The sequence below is a fragment of the Vulpes lagopus genome, chromosome 12, assembly GCF_018345385.1.
Source record: "Vulpes lagopus strain Blue_001 chromosome 12, ASM1834538v1, whole genome shotgun sequence".
Taxonomy (NCBI): domain Eukaryota; kingdom Metazoa; phylum Chordata; class Mammalia; order Carnivora; family Canidae; genus Vulpes; species Vulpes lagopus.
This window is the reverse complement of record NC_054835.1, coordinates 7,689,067-7,712,777: the sequence shown is the minus strand read 5'-3', so window position 1 is coordinate 7,712,777 and position 23,711 is coordinate 7,689,067. Positions and strand designations below refer to the sequence as shown.

Genomic DNA, 23,711 nt, shown 5'->3' with positions numbered 1-23,711 from the left:
CATACACACACACACTATACTCCCCACACCACACAGAGCACAACAGATACACATACATACACGTCACACACACATGCATACACACACCCCACAACATATACACACACATCCATACACACCACCTTTATACACACACCACACACACACACACACACACACACTATATCACATGCATACCACACACCACATGCACAAACACACACACCCCAGCACACACCCACAACACACAATGCACCTCTCAGCTCCTCAGCTGTTCCAGAGAGTCCCACCCCACTCCCGTCCTCACCCCATGCCAGGACCCAGGACTTCAGAGCTGCTGACCTGGAGGGACATGGAGTTTGAACCCTGGAACTTTTTTTTTTAATGCAAAACATCTAATCCCTTGATGAGCTCTAATCACAGAACTGCCCTGTAGCTCTGCCCAGGGAAAATCCCGGGGGACTCACAACTGCCACTAAAAACCACTGACCTCACTCCCCATTCCTCTTTTAGAGGGGCTGAGAGAGGAGCAGTGATGTGCCCCAAATCACAGCAAGTCAGTGGCCAGGCTGCTGGCCTTTCCGTCTCACCCCACAAGGAGCAGGGACCAGGACTCCCACATTCCAGGCACTGGGCTTGGCACTTTCTCCTCAGCCCTCTGAGCCCGAGGTCACAGGGCCGGTGAATGCCAGCGCCCAACACTGCCCACCAGGTACTACCCGCTTCAAAGGGAGAAGGCCAACGACAGCCTGGGGGCAGGTTTATCAGAGGAGCTTGGGTTATGCGGATTCAGCTGAAGTCTGACCCAAGGACAGACCCCTGACTGACCCGGGACGATGAGGCCACCCCGGGGCAGGCAGGCCACCGGGGGGTGGTCCCACTTCCCACCTCCCATCTCCCGCCTCCCAGGACTGCGGAAGGGTTACTTGCTGTTACCAGAGGTGGACACAAGGTGGCGCCCTGGCCGAGGAGGGCGGCGGCCCTTCCAGGTGGGCGGTTCTCAGAGCTCCCACCCAGGGCCTGCCTCCTACCTGCCCCTCCCTCAGGCCTGTTCCAGGGACTTTCCTGGGCTCCTGGCACAAGAAGTGCAGCAGAGACTAGAACCAGCTCTCCCGGCTCCTTCCGGCCTTTCTGTGAGCTGCCACTTGCTCCTTGGACCCAGATGCCCATCCAGCACATTTCCCGGAGCCTCCACAATGTGTCAGGCATCGAGCTGGGACCTGAAACCCCTTCCATCCCACTGAGCCCTCCCAGCAGTCCTGCATGGAGGGACTAGAATGACCCCACTGTACAGATAAGAAAACAGAGGCTCAGATGGAAGGTGTAAACTGCCTCCACGGGACCTGGCCTAGAGGGGCCAAAGCAGGGTTCAGCACTGGGCAGTTGACCACAGAGGTGGCTATCGATAGGCCTCACGTTGTCCTGCTTCCCCACCCCGGGGGCCCCCAGAGGGCCAGTCTGCCAAGGGCCACGTGAATCCATCATCTGCTAGGAAGTCCAGGGGTGGCTTGAGGAGTGGTGTGGGCCACTGAACCCCAGTCCCAGGACCCTTGGGCCATCCTTGCCCCAGTTGTAGCATGCCCCAGGCAGAGGGGCTAGGGCTTAGGGGTTACTGGGGGCCGCACCACATGTTGTGAGTCACTGCCTGGTGGTGTGACCCATCCTATAGGGTCATCGATAGGATAAAATGTGTGGCATGGCCTGGCTAAGAGTGAGGACCCCCTAACCCTCCATGACCCACGGGCACTGCCCACAGTGTATGACCCAGACGCTGACATGTAGGGGGTGCTCTTCCCAGCCCAGCCACCCTGGGCCCAGTATCACCTCTGGCAGGGCATGGCAGGCTGGCGTTCTCTCCCACCACTCTTTCCAACAGGCTGCTGGTCTCATTGGCCTCCCAGTATGGCGGCTCTGGGAAGAGATGGTGTGGCCATACTTATACCCAGGGCCAGCAGAGAGGATGGCCCATCCAGAACCCAGCTGGGCAAAAGGCCCTCCGCCTTCCGGCCCCTGGTGCTGGCCTGCCTCCCATGGGGTGGCCCACGGAGCAGCCACTAGTGCCACACAAGGCTCCAGGGGCCTGGAGGTGGAGCTTGGCATCGTCCTGCCCTGCACTCCCCTCCAGAGCTGCAGCCTCCCGGTTTGTTTTAAATTTATTTATCTTTTTAAAGATTTTATTTATTTATTTATTTATTCATGAGAGACACAGAGAGAGAGGTAGAGACAGAGGCAGGGACATAGGCAGAGACAGAAGCAGGCTCCATGCAGGGAGCCCGATGCAGGACTCGATCCCAGGACCTTGGGATCACCCCCTGAGTCAAAGACAGATGTTCAGCCACTGAGGAACCCAGGCATCCCTGCTTTAAATTTATAATAGTGAGGGGCACCTGGGTTGTTGACTCCTGATTCTAGTTCAGGTTGTGATCTCAGGGTCGTGGGATCCAGCCCCACATGGGGCTCTGAGCTCAGCACAGAGTCTGCTTGTCTCTCACCCTCTGCGTCTCCCCCTGTGCTCACTTGTTCTCTCTTAAATAAATAAATAAATAAATAAATAAATAAATAAATAAAATCTTTTAAAAGTCAAATCCATAATAGTGAAAATGGGGTGCCCCGATTCAGACCTCTCTGGGCACCAGGTACTTCACACACGTTCTCTCACTGACTCCTGGCATATCACTGGGCCCATTTTCCAAGGGAGAAAACCAAGGATCACAGAGTGGAGGTGCCTGGCTGGACCTTGGCCAGCTGGACCTCGGCCCAGGCACCTCCTCTTCGATCACGACCTTGAGGCCCCTTCTTCCACCCCAGAGGACAGGGTACCCATGAAGCTCCCTTACGCAGGACAGCCCCCACGGCCTCAGGGGCTGGAGGCCGGAGGAAGGAAGGGGCGAGCATCTCAGTAGCCCAGGCTGCTGTCAGGGGTGGCAGGGAGCGGTGAGCTCTGGGGTTCCAGGGAGACGCACCCAGCACCTGGAGCTCCAGCTCCCAGGCATCCACGCCCGCACTGTTAGAAGCCTCACAGCGGTACCAGCCGGCGTCGTGGGTTCGGATGGCAGAGAAGTGGATGGAGCCCTCAGGCTCCCCACCCTGCAGGGCCACCCCGTCCTTGGACCAGCTCAGCTGGGGCTCCGGGCTGCCCTCTGCCATGCAGTTCAGGTCCAGAATCTCTCCTGCCAGCACCTTCAGGACCCGCGGGCCCGGCTGCATCTGGGGGGGCGCTGACAGGCCCCGGGCGAGGGACGTCAGGAAGTGAGGCCCCAGGGGGTCGCAGAGCCCAAACCCACAGAGATGAGTGCCTGGCCTCCCACCTGGATAGCACCCCCCAGCAGAAGTCATCGTGGGGGGTGGCCTGAGGCTGTCAGGAAAGGACAGTGGGACACCCCATGCGGACCCCCCCAAAGAGAAAGAATCTGCCCTTTCACCTGAACACACACATGCTCTCATCACAAAATCGCTCCTTGGTCCTCACTGCTCTCTCCCACACCTCCACCACCAGCCCTCCCTTCCCTTCATCCCCCCTCCCCCAGCCCCTGCCCCACATCCTCCCTCCCCTGGTGGTCATTTCCTTTACTTTTGCATCTCCTCCATCTCATTTGGTCTTTCTGACAAGCAGGCGATACCATGCCCATTTTGCAGATGAAGAAACTGAGGCTCAGAAGGGTTATATGATTGACTGGAGTCATCTACTCCCTCAGCTGATAGGCTCTGTCAGACCAGCCCCCACCCCCAGGGTCTCGATGCCCAGGAGCACAAGGGTGTACATGCCCCACCCGCCCCAAGACCTGCTGTAAACAATAGCAGAATTCCCTGTGCTGAGGTGCCCCCGGCTCCCTCCCCTTCTGACCATGATGGGATGGGCATTACTGTGGCCCCCACTTCACGGAGGAGAAAATCAAGGCTCAGAGGTGTCAAGCAGCTAGCTGTGATCACATGGCCGGTCAGTGGTAGAAACAGGATTCAAACTCAGTCCTCCCCACTCTGAGGCTCTACTCATCACCTGGCACCTCACTGCCGTGTGTCTCATATGCTCACGCAAACCCACAGCAAATCTTTGAGCCCCTCCCTCTCTGAGCCTCAGCCTGTCCACCTGTGAAATGGGATGCTAGCTCAGATCAGGGGTCGCTTTTTCTATAAAGGGCAAGAAGCCGCAGGCCACATGCAAATCAATGTGGGAGGCCATGCCCTCAGAACGCTGGTTTTACAGCCACTGAAATCTGAATCTCATGTAATTTTCACATGTCACAAATTATTATTTGGGTTTTTTTTCCTCAATCATTTAAAAATGTGGACGTCGCTCATTGGCAGGTCAGGTGAAAACAAGAAATGGATTAGATGGAGTCTGAGGGCCAGCATCAGTTGACTCCTGGCTTTGGTAATTCCTTGGGGCTTTTGGAGAGGACAGGTTTCCTGCCTCTTTGGTGGTAATGCCACGGCTGCCTTCTGTGGATAGGACCCAGACATCTAGGGGAACGTCCACCCCTGGGCCCCAGCTGAGCCAGGAACCAGAACCCCTCCTTGGGTCCCCCTCCTGACTCCTAAGTCCCTACCACCACAGGCCTGCCCTGGGCCTTGCCCTCTTCTCTCAGGGCATCCCAACTGAGGGTACAAGAGAAGGGAGAAAAGGAACAAAGAGAGACAGGGCTGGTGGAAGGCAGGACGCAGAGGGGAGGAAAGGAAGCACTGGAGGGCCCCAGGAAGAGGTGACCTAGCCCAGCCAGCATATAGGGAAAGGCACGGAGAAGGCCTGAGAAAGACAGAGGGAAGGGCAGGGCCATGGGCAGAGACCCAGGCCACCGGCACGGGCCTTACCTTGCACCTGGACAATATAGTGCTGAGAGGCGGACCCAGCAGGGTTATTGGCTGTGCATCTGTAGAGGCCACTGTCACCCACCTGGGCCTGGGCCAGACGCAGGGAGCCTGATGGGAGAAGGCGATGCCTGCAGGGGTGAGGAGCACTGGTGAGTCCCCAGCCAACCCATCCCTGCTGGAAGGACCTCAAGACCCAACTTGAACCAGCTACCTCCCCCAGGAAGCCTGCCAGGATGGAGGCTGTGTCCACCACCCACCCTCAGCCCTCCCACTGCCTGGCCTCCACTTCCAGGCTAGGGCCAGATCCCACCCCAACTGGTATAGGACATAAAGAGCACTGGACGAGGAACCCACAGCTTAGGGTCGGGTCCATACTCTGAACTCTTCCTCACTCAGTGAAGCAAGTCCCTTTCCCTTTTGGGGCCCCCACTTCCTATCTGGAAAATGGGCACACCCAGAAGGCCTGTGTCTGGGCCTGGTGAGCAGAGTCCAAGTGGGCTCAGCCCAGGGCCTGGTACATGGTCACCAGTAACACCCCCTCCTCTACTGCACGTCCTCCCCTGAGGCAGGGGATGAGCCCCCTTTGCTCGTCCTTCCCACGGCTTCTGGGAGAAGCTGACAGCCCAGAGGCTCTCTGCAGCTCAGTGCCAGGGCTGGCCACACTCTGATCCAGTCGCTTTTGGGTGTCGTGCTGTCCAGCCATGTGCTGGGCCCTCCCGAGAGAGCTGCAGCCCCATTGCCCTCCCCAGTTTGGCCTGCCTTGCTGAAGTCACCTGGCCCCCATCCCAAAGGGATCCGGGACCCCCAGCCAGGCTCCTGCAGCTGTGCTGGACCTCAGGGGGCCCCTGCAGACATGATGTCACTGGCCCATATGTGCTGGCTCTGTGAAGCTCCTGTCCCCACACACTGAGGAGGGCAGCTATATAGCCACTGGCCCCATCTGGCCCCAACTGCAAGTGGCCAGTACGAGGGCTAGAGACTCCAAAGGCCAGTCCCCAGCCTGTGCCCCCAGTATAGGTTCTAGAGCCCAACAGATCCGGGGCCCCGCCCCCTCCGCCCTCTGTGCTGAGCCTTGGTTTCCTCCCCTGCAAAATGGACGTGACAAGTCTCCCCCTCCCAGGCAGCTGTAAGCAAAGTGCTGGGCATGCACTTCTCAAACAGGACAACATTGCTGGCGCCGGACTCTCTATGCAACCTCGGGTATGACTTTTGCCCTGGGGGGGCCCCTGTCTCCCCATCTGTAAGATGGGATAATAATCCCCCTGCTCAGCAGCCTCCTCCTATGGAGTAACCAGCAGGCACTTGGCACAAGTTCTCTGAGGACAGCTGTAAGGGACACACTGGGTGGTGGTGTCCTCAGAGCCCAGGCACTGGGCCAGACCATGTGGGTTCAACTTTTGCCACATGCTTGCTGTGTGAAGTTGGTCTGGACATTTAACCTCTCTGGGCCTCAGCTGTCTCACCTTGGAAGCTCATTCTGGAAACCTTATCCCTCATAGGGTCATCCAAAGAACTGAATGGCCTAGTGCACAGCACGGTGCCCAGAGGAGAAAGGCACTCCGCAAAGGACAGCTCTTCCCATGGTGACGACAGCGCATGTATAAACAATATGCGGTACGGTAGCGCATTGCTTAAAAGGTTCATATAAATGGCTTCATGTGTATGTGTGTAGGTCTAATTCATTCATTTTCACTGCTGTATAATATTCCCTAACATGATCAAACTACAATTCGTGAGCTTGTTCTTGTTTAGTGGATATTTAAATATATTTTTTAAAGATTTTATTTATTTATTAATGAGAGACACAGAGAGAGAGGCAGAGACACAGGCAGAGGGAGAAGCAGGCTCCCCATAAGGAGCCCAATGTGGGACCCCATCCCGGACCTCGGGATCATACCCTGAGCCAAAGGCAGACAGACGCTTCACCGCTGAGCCACCCAGGTGTCCCAACATTTAAATATTTAGATTTTTTCCCTCCCTCTCCCTCTCTCTCTCTCTCTCTCTCTCTCTCTCTCTTCTTCCACCGCCACAGCTCCGTGCACACTGCTCTATGTGTCCTGCAGGTGCAGAAGCAGGACTCTTGGCCCATGGCTCATACACCATCATCTCTCATCGGCACAGGCCACCTCCTCGATGCCTTGTAGGGCACAGCTTCTCATCAGAATCTCCTGGCTTTGTGTGGAACATGTGGATTCGCAGCCCACCCTGAGACTCTGATGGGGCAGGAACCGGGGTTTTGGCAAGGCCCTAGGTGGCTCTGATGTAGGTGTTTAGGGGCCACCCCTTGAGACCACTGCCCAGAGATACAAGGCAGTGCCCCTGCCCCAGGAAGCAGCAAGGCAGAACCAATGGGAGCAGGGCTTTGACAGCAAGTGGTCCTGTGCAAACCACCATCTGCCTCTCTCAGGCTAACCTGAGGCCAAGGACTCTGTCTCCCTGAAACTCAGTGTCCCCATCCGAGTCACAGAAGATGGTGAGCCTGAATTGACATGGTACACACAAAGCCCATGTACCTGGGACACTGAGTGCTCCGTAAACAAGCTTGCTGTTAGTATGACCCACCAGGCCTGGGCTCTTGATGCCAGCCTCCAATCAGCTGGACGGCCCTGAGCTGGTCCCTTCATCTTTCAAAGGGGAAGAAAAACACCTGTCCAGCACTGTGTCCAGCAAAGATCCTGATTCATCCCAGTGACAAGGGCATGTCTCCCCCCAACACGGCATCACTTCCTTGGCTTGGTTTTTCTCATCTATAGTTGTTATTGTTTTTTTTTTTAATTAAATAATGTTGCCATCCACCAAACAAGGACTAAATCATTTTGAGGCTGGGATATATACTTGGTCACACTGGGGGTGGGGACACGGTTCCCTCCCTCCCAGGGCCTCACTGCAAACCCAACTGGCAAAATGGGGACAGTACGGCTCAGTAAAAGGAGGTCTGGGGTAGGAACCGGAGTTTAGGATCCGAGGTCTGGTTCTGCAATAGACATGCTCTGCAACTTCAGGCAGCTGGTCGATGTCTCTGATCCCTGATTTCCTCATATTTGAAGAGGTAGCTCTGGATCCTTTATTCAGAAGTTGCCCTCTAGCTCTGGAAACTTAAGACACCTCAGAGCCCCTTGCGCACGCTCTCTCTCTCTCTCTCTCTCTCTCTCTCTCTCTCTCTGTCTCCCTCAACAAGACCTTTAAAGGATAGGAAGTAAGAGCTTCTGGAAAAAGAGAAAAGAAATTTCCCAAAGTGGAAAATTCTCAACAGTGAAGGGAGACAGCTTGTCTTATTTAGGACCAGCCCCAGGTCATTCCCCTGAAAGGGAAGGCTGATGCTCTATCACAGAGGAAAAAATGGAACAAAGGGAGAACCCATCTTAGAGATGGACAAGCTGAGGCCTTGAAGAGGCCAGAGGACCCAGCACCTGCCCTGTGCAGCCTATGTCTGCTGTCACTGCCATGTCACCACCTTGCTTTAAAGCCCTCTGTGGCTGCCCATTGCTTGCTTGCCAAAACCCAAGCACAGTGTCCTGGCCTGTGGGGACCTACACGGACCAGGCTCCAACCCCACCCCTGCTAGACCATCATTCTTTCTAGAGAGACCAGGTTCACGTCACCTCCACCCCTTTGCACATGCTGTCCTTGCTACCTGGGGCACTCCTCCACCTCCCGTTCACCAGAATCACACCTGCTCAACCTTCGATACTTGGATATTCCTCCAGGAAGACCTCCTGTCTTGAGGCCTCGAGGCTGGTAGGTGCAGCCCATGGACTCCCACAGCTGCCTGTCCTTCCCCCTCACAGCAGCCCCTCCCCCCCAACACTGGCTTGTGACCCAGCTCTCCCTCCCCTTCCTCAGAGGCTCCCAGGTCTGGTGCCAGGCCAAGGCCTGCTAGGGCTGAGGCAGGGCCTTCTGGGGCCAGGCCTGGGTCTGCTGGGGCCGGGCCAGGGTCTGCTGCAGCCACACCATAGAACATTGTAAGAAGCCCCAGATGGAAAAAAACAGTCTGGAGAATTTTGGAAGAGGGGCCCTGACCCTCACAAAAGGGCTAAGTACGGCACAGGTAAGAGCAGGAGAATGTGCCATCCCCATGAGTCCAAGGAACAAGCCAGCAATTCCAACCACAGATGGCTGTCAACTATTGAGCGCCTCCTGTGTACCACACATGCCTCAGCGCCTACTGTGCCCACTCCCACTGGAAACTCCCTATAGCAAGACCTGTAGGGCCCACTATGAGCACTCTCTTCAGCAGAGGACAAAACTGAGATAAAACAGACAGATGTGGCCACTCGGCTGGTCAGGGCAGGGCGCAGACTTGACCTTTGGGTGCTGGGATCATGCTCCCAACTGCCACTCCCTGTGTTGCGTTCTGAAGTTCATTTCATTTGACTGTTCTCCAGAAAGAGGGCTGCTGGCCACAGGCTAGTGAGACCACGCCTCAGAGCTGCTAGGCCAGGAAGCAGCATGAGCTATGAGGATCCACCAAGGTGAAGACCCCACAAAGGGGCCCTGGGCAGGCCCTGCCATGCCGCCAGCTTCCAGTGAGGGAGCAGCTTTTCTCCGGGACCATCAGAACCCAGCTTGGCCCCACCTGTCCACTCAGGGCTATCTTCGGGATGCTCCCTCCACTCACTGTCCCCTCCCTGACAGTGTGCCCTCCCTGCTCCCTGCCCAGGTCCCCCGGATGCGTCTGGATTGGCCCTGTGTGGGACCCTGGCCCACTGCCCCTGGGAGCTGGAGCCAGAGCCAGGAGTGCTCGCAGCTGTCCCAGCTACACCTCAGAGCCACAAACAAACACTGTTGCCTGGAAACCCTGCCTTGCCCCAGCATCCCAGGGCTGAATCATGGGACCAGAGCCACTAGGAGTTCTCTGGCCCCATCGTCTGCCCAGCCCTTTCATTTCTCCGACAGAAAGACTGAGGCCCAGAGAAGGGACAGATCTTGCTCAAGTTTGCTCAGTGAGCTGGAGACAAGGCTGGGATGGGACCCCAGGTCTTTTGCTGCCCGATGTCACACGCAGCCAGAGCCCAGCGCCTCTCCAAGAGCTTTTTCTCTCTGCTGCTGCTGTGGCATGGGTCTGGGCACATGGGCTTGCTCATGAATCCTGCTGAAAGCAGGTTTGAATCACAGCTCTGCTTTTCACAAGCAGTGGCCACATGGGGCAGGAGGCACCCGACGACTGCTCCCACCCCCGGACCCAGTTGATTGCTTTTGGGACTATACCCCAGGGAAATGACCCAGAAGATAAGGAGAAGCATTTGTGGGAAGATGTTCCAACAGCCCATTGATCACCACTGAAAACTGGCAATGAAACATATGCCCCAAACAGAGGAGCCGCTTAGCAACCATGAGAGCTGAGAGCCCTGGAATGTTATTTTGCCCTTTAAATGAAAAGCAAGTGACACAGGCCAGGATAAATCAAGAAAATGGGTAAAGGGGGGAAAAATTTCAGTGATGAGGTGCAGAAAAGAAGGTACACTAAGCTGATTCCTATAAAAGCATCTGCATGCACAGATGTGAAGGGCTTGTGGATGCAGGTGGATATTTTGAGTTTAATGATACTTAAGCTCCTACTGCTGTCTTTCCCTTAGGAATCATTGACTCAGGGGACGGAGAAGCCCAGAATATTCTCTAGATCCTCCAGGGAGAGCAGTGGCTTGCCTGATCTTGGGCCAGAAGCCTGTGCTTGTTTATGGGCATATAGGTGTGTGTCCATGTCTGTTCGTGTGTGTGGATGCAAATGTGTGCATGTTAGGACCCAGCCCCAGGAGTGGGAAGGTCCAGATCCCAATTTCCCCACCCTATGTGCTTCTGTCTCCCACTCTGTGCACTGGGCATGGCGCCACTCTCCTCAGCCACCCTCAGGAGGGCTGGCGGGAGAAGAGGACCACCTAGGCCCAAATGGAAATGTGAGACGCCTCAGAGACGCGCCCACATCATGGCTCTCAACCTGACCGCACTACAGAGCTTCCAGGGAGCTTTGAAGAAGCACCAGCGCTGGGGCTCTGCTGGCCACCCTAACTGCAGCCAAGGCCAAGAGCCCCCTGCCAACATCACATGGGGACAGGAAAGACCGGTCCCAGGCAGCCACAGAGTAGATGCTGGCTTCTCCTCCCTAAGGACAGAGGCAGGGGCCACCCCAGATGAGGAGGCCATTCAAGCAGGTGCAAGGAGCACAAGGCCCAACCCAGCCCGAGAGGGAAGAGGAGACACTGGATCCTAGAGGCCCATGAACACCTACAACTCAAGAGAATAAGTCTGCAAGCTTCCAGAATGGCAGCTTTGATGGAAGCAGAGCCTCGGGACATCCCCTGGAGAAGGAAGAGAGGAGGGTGGCAGAAGGGAAGGAGCAGACAGGCAGCAGCTCCATCCCGCTCAGCACCACTCAGTGTGTATTTCCAGGGGGTTTTTAAATTCTCATTTTCTGGCTGAGTGGTTGTATGACTAAGGGCAGCTGTGCATCTGTGAGAAAACAGAGCTCAGGTCTGTGCAAGGAAGCTGTCAGCGCCACAGGGAGTCCCAGGGAACCACGGGGGCCCAGAGTCTGTGAAGGAAGTTCACATGCATCAAAGTTGGTGAGGTCACTCACCATCGCCAGCAACGGAAATGCCACAAAGGTTCACCAGCAGGTGAACGGATAGACAAAAGGTGGCCCATACTCCATACCAGGGAGTATTATTCAGCCACAAAAGGGAACGAAGCCCTGACCCGAAGCTATGACATGGATGAGCCCCAAAACATTATGTTGAGTGAAAGGAGGTAGACACCAAAAAGCCACATAGTATATAATTCCATTTCTACAAAACATTCAGAATCAATAAATCCGGGCAGCCCAGGTGGCTCACTGGTTTAGCACCTCCTTCAGCCCAGGGTGTGATCCTGGAGACTCAGGATCAAGTCCCACATCGGGCTCCCTGCATGGAGCCTGCTTCTCCCTCTGCCTGTGTCTCTGCCTCTCTCTGTGTCTCTCATGAATAAATAAATAAGCAATCTTAAACAAAAAAAAAGAATCAATAAATCCCAAACCAGAAAGCAGAGTAAGGGCTGCCAAGGGGCTGGAGTGGGTGAGGGGCAGGCATGGGAGTGGCTGCCAACGAGGGTGGGGTTTGCAGGGGGTGGGGAATGCTGGAAATGTCCCAAAAGTGGTTGTGGTGAGGGTGGCACAACTCTGATTATGCCAAAACCCAGAATTGTCCCTCATATGGACTGTTACCTCACTAAAGCTTATACATTTAAAGAAATTAAAAGGTAGGTGAGAATAAAATGAGATAAGAGATGTGATAACTTTTTAAAGACCAGAAATGATGCCTTAGTTTGTGAACAGCAGCGGCCAAAACGTGGCTATCAGAGGCAGCGATTTTCCTGCACTTGACCATCTCTTAAGCTTTGTGCATCCCTCGCTGCGCCGCATGAGCGTTATATAAACACCATCCACTTTACAGGTGGAGAAACAGGTGGAGGGAAGCCAGTGGCCACCTGAGGCCACACGGCTAGCATGACACCAGCTGGAGGATCCACAGCGAGGTACAAGGAGCCCCAGGGCCTAAGCTCCTTGCCCAGCCCCGCCCTCCAGACTTATTTTCCTCCTCATTTAGATAAACTCCCAGAAATCTCATAAATCTCAGGAGAAAGCTGTAAGCCAGCAAGAAGTGGAGAGGGCAAGGGAGAAGAACAGCACTCAAGATTGCAAAAGCAGCTCCCACAAATTTATGGCTCCCGGTTGATCTATTAACACATCACAGAAGGAGGGGTGAACAAATGGGTATTGCGGTTCCTCATTTCAGTAACAAGCCATAAATAAACAAGCACCCAGCCAGCCACCGCCCACCAGAAGCTAGAGCACCAGGCTTTCTGGTGAGAAACATTGGCTCCCCTGGTGCCCCAGCCCCACAGCATGCAGGTGCAGAGATTCCGACAGGACATGGGGGTGGAGGCACTGCAGACCCGGCCCAGGCACAGGACCCCAGCCGCAGTCAGGGGTGCAGGCTTTGAGGTTTGGAAGGGCTCACCGAACAGATGTTCTGAGATGCACAGACTCATTAGGGGGGGCAGGGGATTGAGACCTTCTGGGTCTGGAACTTCTCAAAGACCTTGCCAGGACTGATGTCATTGGCCAAAGCTTCCCCCATGAACCCCCCCACCCCCTGCTGCCCCCACCCCACCACCCTGGACCCAAAAGTCAAGGGTCCTAAGGAGTTTCCAGGCCTTCTTGTCTGGAACCACCATCTCCCACAGCCCTGCCTGTGTGGGGGGTATACGGCCTCCCTCTCTGCCCATTCTCAGGACCCCTGATGGCTGGAGAGAAGATGAGTCAGAAAGCCCAGCCGCCAGACACCTGGTCTGCAGAGCAGGCGAGGACACAGTCAGGACGCCATCCCAACTGTGGTGTGACCACAAGCAGCTCACCCCACCTCACTGAGCCTCAGTGGACTCAGATAGAAGATCTGCCAAGCAGACTGATGGAGAGTCGGCCTGCAGCATCCAGTGGCCAGTGCATGAAGCGCTGGGCACATGTGACTTTAGTAGAGTCTCTCTTTTTCTCTTAGAGGGGTCTCTGCTCTCTAGGAGGTCCCCTGAGAGGCTTCAAGAGGCCCACGGACCAAAGTGCTATGTGCAGGGGCGCCCGGGGGGCTCAGTTGGTTAAGTGTCTGACTTTGGCTCAGGTCATGATCTCGGGGTCCTGGGATCAGGCCCCACGTCAGGCTTCCTGCTCAGTGGGGAGTCTGCTTGTCCCTCTGCCCCTGCTCCCCTCATGCTCTCTCTGTCTCTCTCTCTCTCTCTCAAATAAAGAAATAAAATCTTAAAAAACAAAAGAAGTGCCATGTGTGAAGTTGAATATGCAACCTCCTGGGAGTGTCCACAGGGTCCCACACACTGGCTGGGTCACCAGTCACCTTGAGGCCAGTTTCCTCAAACCCCAAGCTCTGCCCATTTCCAGGCTTGAGGGCACGTGGTCGGGGTTACCTATTGGTGATGGATGGCACAGGGCGGAAGTCCTTGGTCCAGGTGACCAATGGGGGTGGGGAGCCCTGGGCCTCACAGTCCAGGGTCACCTCATCACCAGCCTTGGCCGTGACTCTCAGAGGCTCATCTGCATCCTGTGACCCATTCACGTGGATCCTGGGCTCAGCTGTTGGTGGAAGCAGAGACTGTGAGCTGGACAGGAAGTAAAAAAGGACTAGGGTGACTCTCCCAGGAAGCAGAGGTGATACTGTCATTCCTGGAGGTACAGAAAGGGGGTGGGCTGTGCTATAAGGGGAGAGTGCAGGCTTGGGAGTGGCCTCAAGATCCAATGGTTCCCCCCAGTCCCGGCCTCCACCTCTCCACCACCAGCCTCCCTCTGGAAGCTTGGCTCACTCTGATGACCCCAGCACGGCCCCTCCTGCTCCAGTGTCTGCTACCTACTAGCTTCTCCTCATCCTGCTGTCCCTTCTCTGGAGACAATCCAGGAGGTTCTGTCCTTATCTTCTCTATCTCCCTTCTTCCCTGGGACCATCCCAGTTATTCTGAGAATATCAACCACCAGACGATGCACAATGTCCCTCTGGCCTTCTCAAAACTCTGATCAGGGGTTTAGGACAATCCATGCATCATATCAAGCTTAAAGCTCCTAATGAAAGAGATTACCCTGTACTCCTCCTCCCTCATGTAGCCCCTACATTTCTAGCTGGTGCTCCTAGAGGGATAGCACTGGTATGTGTCTAAGCGGCAATAATTAAGTTAGCCAGCTGGGGACACCAAGACCCATGTAGCCCTCACAAATTCCTTTGTTTATAGAGAAAATCTCTCTCTCTCTCTTTTTAAAGGTTTTTTTTTTTTTTTTTGCAATATGAAAACACTGGGTATAGGATCATATATAGAAAACCTTGGCTGTGCATTTGCTCATTCATCCCAGGCAATTCCTGAGTGCCCAGCTCTGTGTGAATGCTGGGAAGCAGCAGCAAAGGAGACAGATCATCAGGGCCCACAGAGAACATCGGGACCAAACAGCTCAATACACAATTCGTTATTTAATCACAGCGATGAAGGGTGTTACAAAGGGGATGCTCCAGAGGGTTAACAGCAAAGTGACTTGACTCACTCTGAGGAGTCAGAGAGCCGATGCCTGACCAATGGGAGAAGTCAGCTGGGCCAAGAGGGGGAAGGGAATTCCAAACAGAAGGAACTGCATGTTTCAAGGCCCTGAGGCGGGATGTACCATGTAAGAAATTGAAAGGAGGCCAGAGGGCCTGGGGCATAGAGAGTCGGGGCAAGAGATGGGCAAGGGGGCTGCTAAGGTGAGAGGGGTCCGGTATGGGGCCCATGGTTTCCCAAGGCTTGTTAATGGGAAGGCTTCCTGCCACCTGTTTACAAAGGGCTGAGTTGGAACCACTTTTGGAGTATGCCCATCCTACGGAGGACAGCGATTGAAGCTGGGGACAGCTTTGGTCTGTGGGCCTTTCAGATGGGAATAATTTAGAGGCAGTGTTGCGGGGTTCATGGAAGATGCAGGTAAGGTCGGATTGTCCATGACCCTGCCGCCATGCCTGCCAAGCCTCTCTCCCGGGACAGGGCTGGCTGCCACTTACTGTTGACAGAAAGCCACATCTCCTGGCTGGAGAAGCCCACAGTGTTGGTAGCTGTGCAGATATAGGCCCCAGCATCTTGGGCAGACGGCTGGGTGATGACCAGGGTGCCATCCTTGCTCACATTGTAGTGGGGACCCCTGAAGTTCAGGGCATTGGTTTCCTATGGTAGAGTTATGGGTGACATCAGCAAAGCCCACACCCCATGACGATTTGCATCATTCCCCTCCCCAGGATGCACTGGGCCTACCTCTCTGGTTACCCTCATGGTAACAGGCTCCTCTTACCTTGGTCCAAGTGATGGTGGGGGTGGGGACCCCCAAGGCCATACAGGGGAGAGAGGCTGGAACCCCTTCATTGGTGACATGGTGGGTGGCAGTGGGCTGGATTCTTGGTGGCACTTTTGAAAACAAACCAGTTTCATAAACCAAAGTTCAGAGCAGCAGCATTCATGGTAGCCAAAAGGTGGAAACAATCCAAGTGTCCACCAACAGGATGATGGATAAACAATAATGTAAAATATTCAACTTTAAAAGGGGATAAAAGCCTGGGACATCTGGGTGGTTCAGTGGTTGAGCGTCTGCCTTTGGCTCAGGGTGTGTTTCTGGGATCCGGCATCAAGTCCTACAACACATCGGGCTCCCTGCATGGAGCCTGCTTCTTCCTCTGCTTGTGTCTGGGCCTCTTTCTCTGTGTCTCTCATGAATAAATAAATAAAATTTTTTAAAAAAAATAAAAAAATAAAAGCCCGATGCGTACTATATACTATGGATGTGCCCTGAAAACAGTATGCTCAGTGAAATTAGCCAGACATGGAAAGCCAAATACTACATGATTCCACTTACAGGAGGTCCCTAGAACAGGCAAAGTCAGAGACAGAAGGGACAATGGTGCTTGTCCGGGGCTGGGGGAGGGGAAACATGGAGCTAGTGTTTAATGGGGATGGAGCTTCACTTCAGGAGGATGAGAAAGTTCTGGACTTGGGTGATGGTGATGGTTGTACAGCAACATGAATGTGCTTCACGCCACTGAAGTGTAGGCTTTAAAATGGTTAAAATGGTAGGTTGTAGATTATGCATATTTTACCCCAATTGAAAAAAATATTTCGACAAAAGAATACAACTGGCATACTATCTACGTGGCATAGTATCTACATAGATTCATGTCTCGGACAGAAGGCAGCCTGTGCCTGGGAACCAGCTGTGCCATTTCTCTGCTCTGGGACTTTGGGCAAACCACCTAATCTTTTGGTACCCATATTCCTTCATCAGCAAAAATCTCCTTAACCCCAATTCCCTGCCTACTCTCCAGGGATGGAAAGATGAGAAATGGCAATGAAGAGTGTTCATGGAACACAATGAACTTAAAAACAAGTGCCAAATCCATTCTGGGCACCATCCAGATTTGTGGAGGAAGAGAAACCGGGTGTGGACAAGTCAGGAGGGGAAGCCAGAAGCCAAGGGCTCTGCCAGTAACACTGAGACCCATGAGGGAGGAACATGCCCTTCTGGATCCTCTCAGGTGGCCAAAGCCCACAAGTCGATGACTCCTGTTGAATGGAGATGAAGTGAGCCAAGAGCCGTGTCAGCCCCACAGCGGAGGCTGTGCTGGGCCTAGAAGTGGCCTTTGCTAGTCCTGAGATCCTGCTGGATTATGCACCTTTCTGAGCCTCAGTCTCACCTCAGAACGGGGAGTCTTTTAAATCTTATCTCTTCAGTGGTCGTGAAATTTAAGTAAAACATACACAGAACCTGGCACAGGTCTGGCTCATGCACCCCTAGCCGTTGATCATATTAATAACTGGCATTATAAGGAGGTGAGACAGTATTCTACATCCCTCCTTCTGAACTTGGGCTTCCCCCTCACCGCTAGAAAATGGTAACAGTGTATCCTTTCCATACATCCTTAGAGGTTTCATGAAACAAATGAAAAAATAAAATTGGGGGTGTTAGCAACCTTGTGGGCAAAGGAGGAGCACAAGAGGGGGCAGGTGAGATGCTCAAGGCTCATCCACACAGAGGACACATGATCTTAAACCCAGCCTTCTGAGTACTTAGTCACAGAAGATATTCATAATCTTTTGTCAAGAGAAATACCCAGGTTGTAGGACAGTAATACAGTGCGATCCCAGTTTGGTTTTTATATATTTCTGTGTATGTATATATAAAGAATTTATAGATACAAATATAGATATATATTTGTAAGGAAGAGGGTTTACAGCAAAGTGACTTGACTCAGTCTGAGGAGTCAAATATGGAAATATAGGTATATAAAGAATTTAGATGCAATTTATATAAGGAATGTATATATTATGTAAAAATGATTTACATACAATGCACACAAAGTTATACACAATTTATGTTATATATGTCATTAAAACATAGTGTGTGTATATGTGCACATGTGCAAGCTCACGTGTATAAAGTATGAAAGATACACACCAAAATGTAAACATATCTGGTTCTCCTTAGCTTCTGGCATTATGGGAGTACTGTCTTTTACTTGTCTAACCTCAAATTTTCCTACAATGAAAATGTATGATTTGCACAATTTTTTTTTAAGAAAAGTATTGAAGATCGAGTTCTCCCCATGCACCTTCCCCATCCCATCACACCCCCCCCACCCCATCCACCCTGGGACTCACCCTGGACGACCAGCTCCACGTCCTTGTGCTGAGAGCCAGCCGTGTTGGTGACCACACAGCTATACCGCCCTGCATCCTCCTGCAGTGCCTGGTCAAGGTGGAGGCTGCCATCTGCTCGGATGGAATGCTGGCTGCCAGGTGGGAGCTGGTAAGGGTTAGGAAGCCTCAGTTTGAACTGCAGCCCTATGCGGAGCCAGCTGAGATGGAATGCTCTGGAAACCACACTGCCTGCCAGGCTGGATTGAGAAGCTAGGGGTTTGGAGAACCCCTGCTCCTTCTCTGAGACTCCTCCCCACCTACAGACCCTCAGGGCTAGGTGGCCATGACCTCGGGCACACCTCTGACCCCACTCTCCCAGGGCCAGCTGGACCAGGGCAAGCTGCCTGACCCTAGTGGGCCATGGGAGCCTCTCCCAAGAGTGCAGGGCTGGGGCCAGGGCCTTTACTAAGCAGGGCCTGGGGCCACACCAAGGCTACAGAGAGGAAGGACAAACTCCTGTGGGGTGAGAACACAGCCATACAGAGTAGAACAAAGGTGTGGCCACATCAGATGTGGTCCCAGGGAGAGAAGCAGAAATGGTGGCTCCTGGTGACCACCCAGATGTGTCCTCATGGGGACCAGGATGGGGCAGGAAGCACTGGTCCAGAATGGGGCTGCAGTAACCTCTGTAAAGATGTCTAGTCAGTTTGTCTTTGGTGACAGGTCCTTTCAAAAACCTTTCCACCAGGCCCAAGCCTTCTTTCTGCCTCCTTGACCCTGTCCTGTGAGCCTGGCTGCACACCCTGCACTCAGGTTCTCAGAACTGCCCCCGAGCCATCTGGGCACCAGGCCCTTCTATGTTGAGCAAGCTTGAGAAGGTTTCTGCTTGTGGTGCTCAGCGGCCCAACACGGGTCCCCGCGGTGTCCCTGCTGAGCTAAAACAGACTCCATGTCTCCAGCCACTCCCTGTCCTGGAATCGACAAGGCCCAGGACCACTCCTTCTGCACCTGCCGCATCAGGTTCTACTCAGGAAGGCTCCTCACCACTACTGCAGCCACACCCCCAGGCAGGGTCCTCCTCAGGGTCCTATCTAATCACACAAGCAGCAGAGTGAGTCGTCTGCATGACCAAACTCTGCAGCCCATATGCTCCAGGGGCAGGACCCTGTCTGCCCTGCACCAGGGTCTGGGACCAGGCCAGCAGGAGCCAGAAAGACAGTCACACGGTCACTCCCTCTTTGGATGTCCAGTGTCTGCCCACTGCTACAGTGAAAGCACTTCTTTATGGCCTTGAGGGCACAAGGACCCCAGTATGTCTGAGGACAGGGCCCAAGAATTGAGGGAAAGTGAGAGGCAAAGAAGGAGTGGCCACAAGAGGAGAAACAGAAGAAAATAAAGAAAACCAAACCAATGAATGGAGAAAGCAGCCACTGTGTGCCCAGCTATGTACTCAGGGCAGGTACTAAACCATACAGGCCACATTTCTACCCTGGAACCATCAGAATGGTGGGGGGGGGGGGGGGGACAAAAGCATTGTCTCTGTGTCCCCTAACTTCCAACCTCCAGCCTCAGCACTAATGGAGTGCGGGGTCCTCCTGCTGACCTTCAGGGGTGACCAGCAGCAGCCACACAATCCTTGGCAGGATTTGAGAGGGTGACAGATGCTATCGGTGCATTTATCAGAGAGATTTCTGGAAAGAGGCAGGAAATAGAGGCAGGAAGAAGGAGCACATTCCAAAACCAGAGAACAGCAAAGTAGAGGCTGAGCGGTGAGCATGACAGCCCCTTCCATCCCCCAAGCACGTTGCCACTGCACCCAAAGAGCCAGCACTCACGGGCAGGCCCGCCTTGAGCCAGCGCCTCTCAGGGAGGGGCCTCCCAGCCAGGATGATGCAGGGCAGGGACACGGGCTGCCCCTCCAGGACCCGAACAGTAGAGGCACTGCTGGCGATCTGTGGTGGGGCTGTTGGGACAGGAGATGGTATGGGTCACACTAGATTCCCATGGGTGGTCATCTGGGGGACAGAGGCCCCACTGCCCCCCACCAGGGAACCAGTGGAAGCATCAGGATAGGGGATCCTAGAGGCTCCAAGGGTACACTTCCTGGGGCATGCTGCTCTTCTTTGAGAACCTGGCATGGACACATCTGTTTCAGAGGATGTGTAGCCATGGGGTGGCCTCCCTTGGGGGGCCCAACCTCCCCACCAAACCCTCCTCCTCAGATCCACCAGCGAACCATGTCCAGTGACGACGAGCCAGGCCTCTGCCCAGACCTTCCCAAACACATTCTGAGCTTCACAGACATACGAGGCCTGGTCTTCAGGGACCACACCTAAGGGGCAGAAAGAGGCAGGCCTGACTGCCTGGGCACACCACCATTCCAACCCCCAAGGTGCAGGCAGCCCTCGGCACAGCCTGGTCCTGCAGAAGTGAGGTCGGAAGGCTGGGGGGAGGCAGCCAGGCCTTGAAGGAAGGGTAGGAAGGCCTGGCTTCATCTGCAGAATAGGGAACATTTATGAATCCCCATGGCTTGTGGCATGATGAGGTGGGGTCGCTGATGCAAACACAGTGCCCAGCATCCAGCCTGGCACAGAGCAGCAGTAGGAGTGGTGATGATGGTGGCCATGATCTGGCAATGGTTAACACACATAACACTTAACACACGTCAGGAAGCATGATGGGCGCTTAATGTGTATTATCCACATGGTGACCCCTCCGGGAGTCCTGTGGTTAAACCCAAGTGGTAGGTTTTGTGCTTATCATTACTGTTACAGGTTCATAGTAGTAAAATGACTTGACCAGTCACTCAACCAAACTATGACCCTGCATCAACCTTACGCATGGTCAGTGCCAGGGGCCAAGGTTCTGCTCTGAGCCACCCGGCCTGGGGGCTGAGACTGGCTCAGAAGCCATCCTGTCTCCCCTGCCCACCCTCCCCCAGCTCCAGTCTCTTACTTTCAAAGAATAGCACTCCTGAATCAGGTTGCCCAGTCCTGCTGCCCCGGCGGGGCCCCAGAGGCTGGCCATCTCCACGGCGCCAGGTGACTATCGGGGGCGGGCGGCCCAAGGCCCGGCATGCCAGGAGGGCACTCCTCCCCAGCTCCACAGTGACATCCCGGGGCAGCTCCATCAGCTGGGGAGCATCTGCAGGGAGATGACCAGTCAGCCATGCCTGGTGGCTGAACCCACCATCCGCCCTAAGGGGATGGTCCCCACCGCGCGCCACCGGCCTCCCCTCCAGTTGCCGGGAGTTTCCATTTCTCCCAGCTTCACCCTCTTGAACCTGGGGCTGACTCATATCCAGGGCTCCAGGGCCAACCTGAGCTTGGCAGGGTCTAGCCCTGGAGAACTCTCGGGGATGAGGCAGAGGGAGCAGCCTTTGGCGGGATGATGCTGCCGCCACGCCTCATCCCCCTGCATGGGGTCACGGGGGCCTCCCTGTGCCTCGCCATGCAGGGGGGCAACAGGCCTGCTCCAGGCAGCCGCATCTCCTGGGAAGCCCACCTCCGAGGGGCAGCAAGTCAAGCTCCAGCCACAGGAGCCCCACTACCCCAGAGACCCTACCCTCTCTCATCCTCCTCCTGGGCCAAGAGGAGCTTCCTCTTGCAAGTGCCCTAAAACTTGGGCAACCATTTCCTGATGCCCCAAAAGCCAAATCCATGGGGATATTAATGGTCATCTTTACTCTCTCCTCTACATCTCTGTTCATTAATATTTCTGTAACGAGTATTTACAACCCCACCACAAAATGAAAACATGCTTCCTCTAAATTCAGTGACCTTACACTTGATGGTCCAAACGGGACACCGGAGCATGGAAAGGGCCATCTTAATCATGGCACCAGGACAACAGTTCTCAACGAGGACTGCCTTGCTCACGGGAGTCAAACAAAATTCCAGTAATACACAAGAATATACTTCCCCCGCTTCTTGCTCCCCACACCCCAAACCTCACGCCCTTCCCCAGGGTCACCACTGTTAACAGTCTGTAGTGTTTCTTCTAAGCTTTTTTTCTAAGCATTATCTTATATCTATAATCAGGAGAAAATAAGTTATTTCTCCAAACAGAAATCCATGATCCTTCCTGCTCTTCAGCCAGCCAGGAGTTGGTCCAATTCCAGATGGGTCCAGGCCCTGTCCCCAAAGTTCATGGGCACTGTCTTCAGGTCCCTGTCCCCAGAACCATGACCAGGAAGGTCCACCAGCCTTTTTTTTAACCCCTGGCATCCAACACCCTGGAAAATCCTCCATCTCTTTGTTCTGCCCGCCTCCCTCCAGAAACCTCCCCCATCCATCCAAATCATGACATCAAATTTCCCTCCTGGCCTGGGGATTAGGGATGTTCCAAGGAGATATAAACACAACTTGGAAAATCACTGCAAGGACCCAGAAGTCTTGGACACAGCCTCAGACACCACCCGCACGCCTCTCTTTCTTGTTGGGGCTTGGCAGCTGCCAAAAAGAATCCCAGAATCCCAGAAAGCCTCAGACAGGATCACTGCTCCTGCAGAGCCCTAGACCCGGGAGGCATGACTGCAACATCCTCCCTTGCTGGGCAGAGCTGAGGCTCAGCTCCAGGGCCAGATACCCCCAGAGCCTGCCTTTGCCCACTCCATCTAGCCAGATCTGCTTCGTGACCCCTCCCTCCTTAGCCACCAAGCAGCGCAGCTTCATCTCCAGACTCTGGGACATTACAAAGCACACTCTCTTCCCCAGGCTCCTCTCAGACTTGAACTTCCCACAAGAAAGGGGTAGCCGACTTTTAATAGCAAATAATACATACAGAAGGTAGCATTTGGGATGCCTACTAAAGACAGGTGATGGTGCTGGTGCTTTTTGAAACACAATTTCATCGATGGCCCCATTAAACTCAAGAAGTGGATATTATGACAACCCCATTTTACAGATGAGGAAACTGAAGGTCAGAGAGAGGAAGGAGGCTGTCCAAGGGCACAGCTCAAACTCAATGGTAGAGGTGGGCTCAGAATTAGGTCTGGCTGCTGCTAAGGCCCAGGCTCTCACCACCACACCCCTGTGTCCCCCGGTGTCCTGGAAGCAGTCCCTTGGTCTCTGTTTCAGCCAGAGCTGCACCCACCTTTTCTGCCTTCTCTGGGGTGAAAACTAAAGCAGCCAAATCCCAGACTCAGATCCCATCCGGAAAACACTGACCCGGCCTCTGGCATAGCCATACCCCCGCCCCCTCCCTCACTGAAGCCCCCAAATCAGGCAGGACCCCAGAATCCTCTATGTCAGACCTGAAGGCCCACTGGTCCCCTCAGTTGCAGGGAGGAAACTGAGGCCAGAGGCAAGTCCAGCCCAGAGTCCTGCAGCATGTCAGAGAGGGCTGGGCTCCCAACCTAGTGTGCTTCCCAGATCCTCATCAGAGGTTTAGCCCCCTGTTCTTTTAGGTCCCCTCCCCACAGACTCCAGGTGACCCCTGCAGTAACCCAGGGAGGGGCTGTAAACTGGCTCCACAGGCCCTGTGTTCAGAGGGAATGCCAGGATGCCTGTGACTGGGGGTCCACAGCCCCCTCCTGGGAATGCCAGGGTCCCTGTGACTGGCCTCCACAGTCCCCTCCTGGAAAGGCTCCTAAAATTGGGACCGGAGCTGCAGCCCCATAGCCAGGGCTGTGGGAGGACTCTCGTGGGACTCTTTCGCCTTAAAAAAATATTAACAATTCTATTTTACGACCACATTAACATAAAGGTAGACATAATCCAGGCTAGATTCATTTTCATTTATTTGCCGTT

The 23,711-nt window shown here is 54.3% G+C and overlaps 1 protein-coding gene across 1 annotated transcript in view; it reads right to left on the bottom strand.

Annotated features, from left to right (window-relative positions):
- Positions 1-23,711, bottom strand: part of HMCN2 (hemicentin 2) — a 146,592-nt gene that overhangs the window by 76,038 nt on the left and 46,843 nt on the right. The window contains 10 exon segments of the mRNA XM_041724913.1: positions 1,804-1,890; positions 2,943-3,197; positions 4,789-4,916; positions 13,738-13,903; positions 15,342-15,501; positions 15,626-15,738; positions 17,983-18,127; positions 19,797-19,924; positions 20,198-20,293; positions 20,917-21,105. Coding sequence (XP_041580847.1) covers positions 1,804-1,890; positions 2,943-3,197; positions 4,789-4,916; positions 13,738-13,903; positions 15,342-15,501; positions 15,626-15,738; positions 17,983-18,127; positions 19,797-19,924; positions 20,198-20,293; positions 20,917-21,105 — 1,467 coding nt within the window.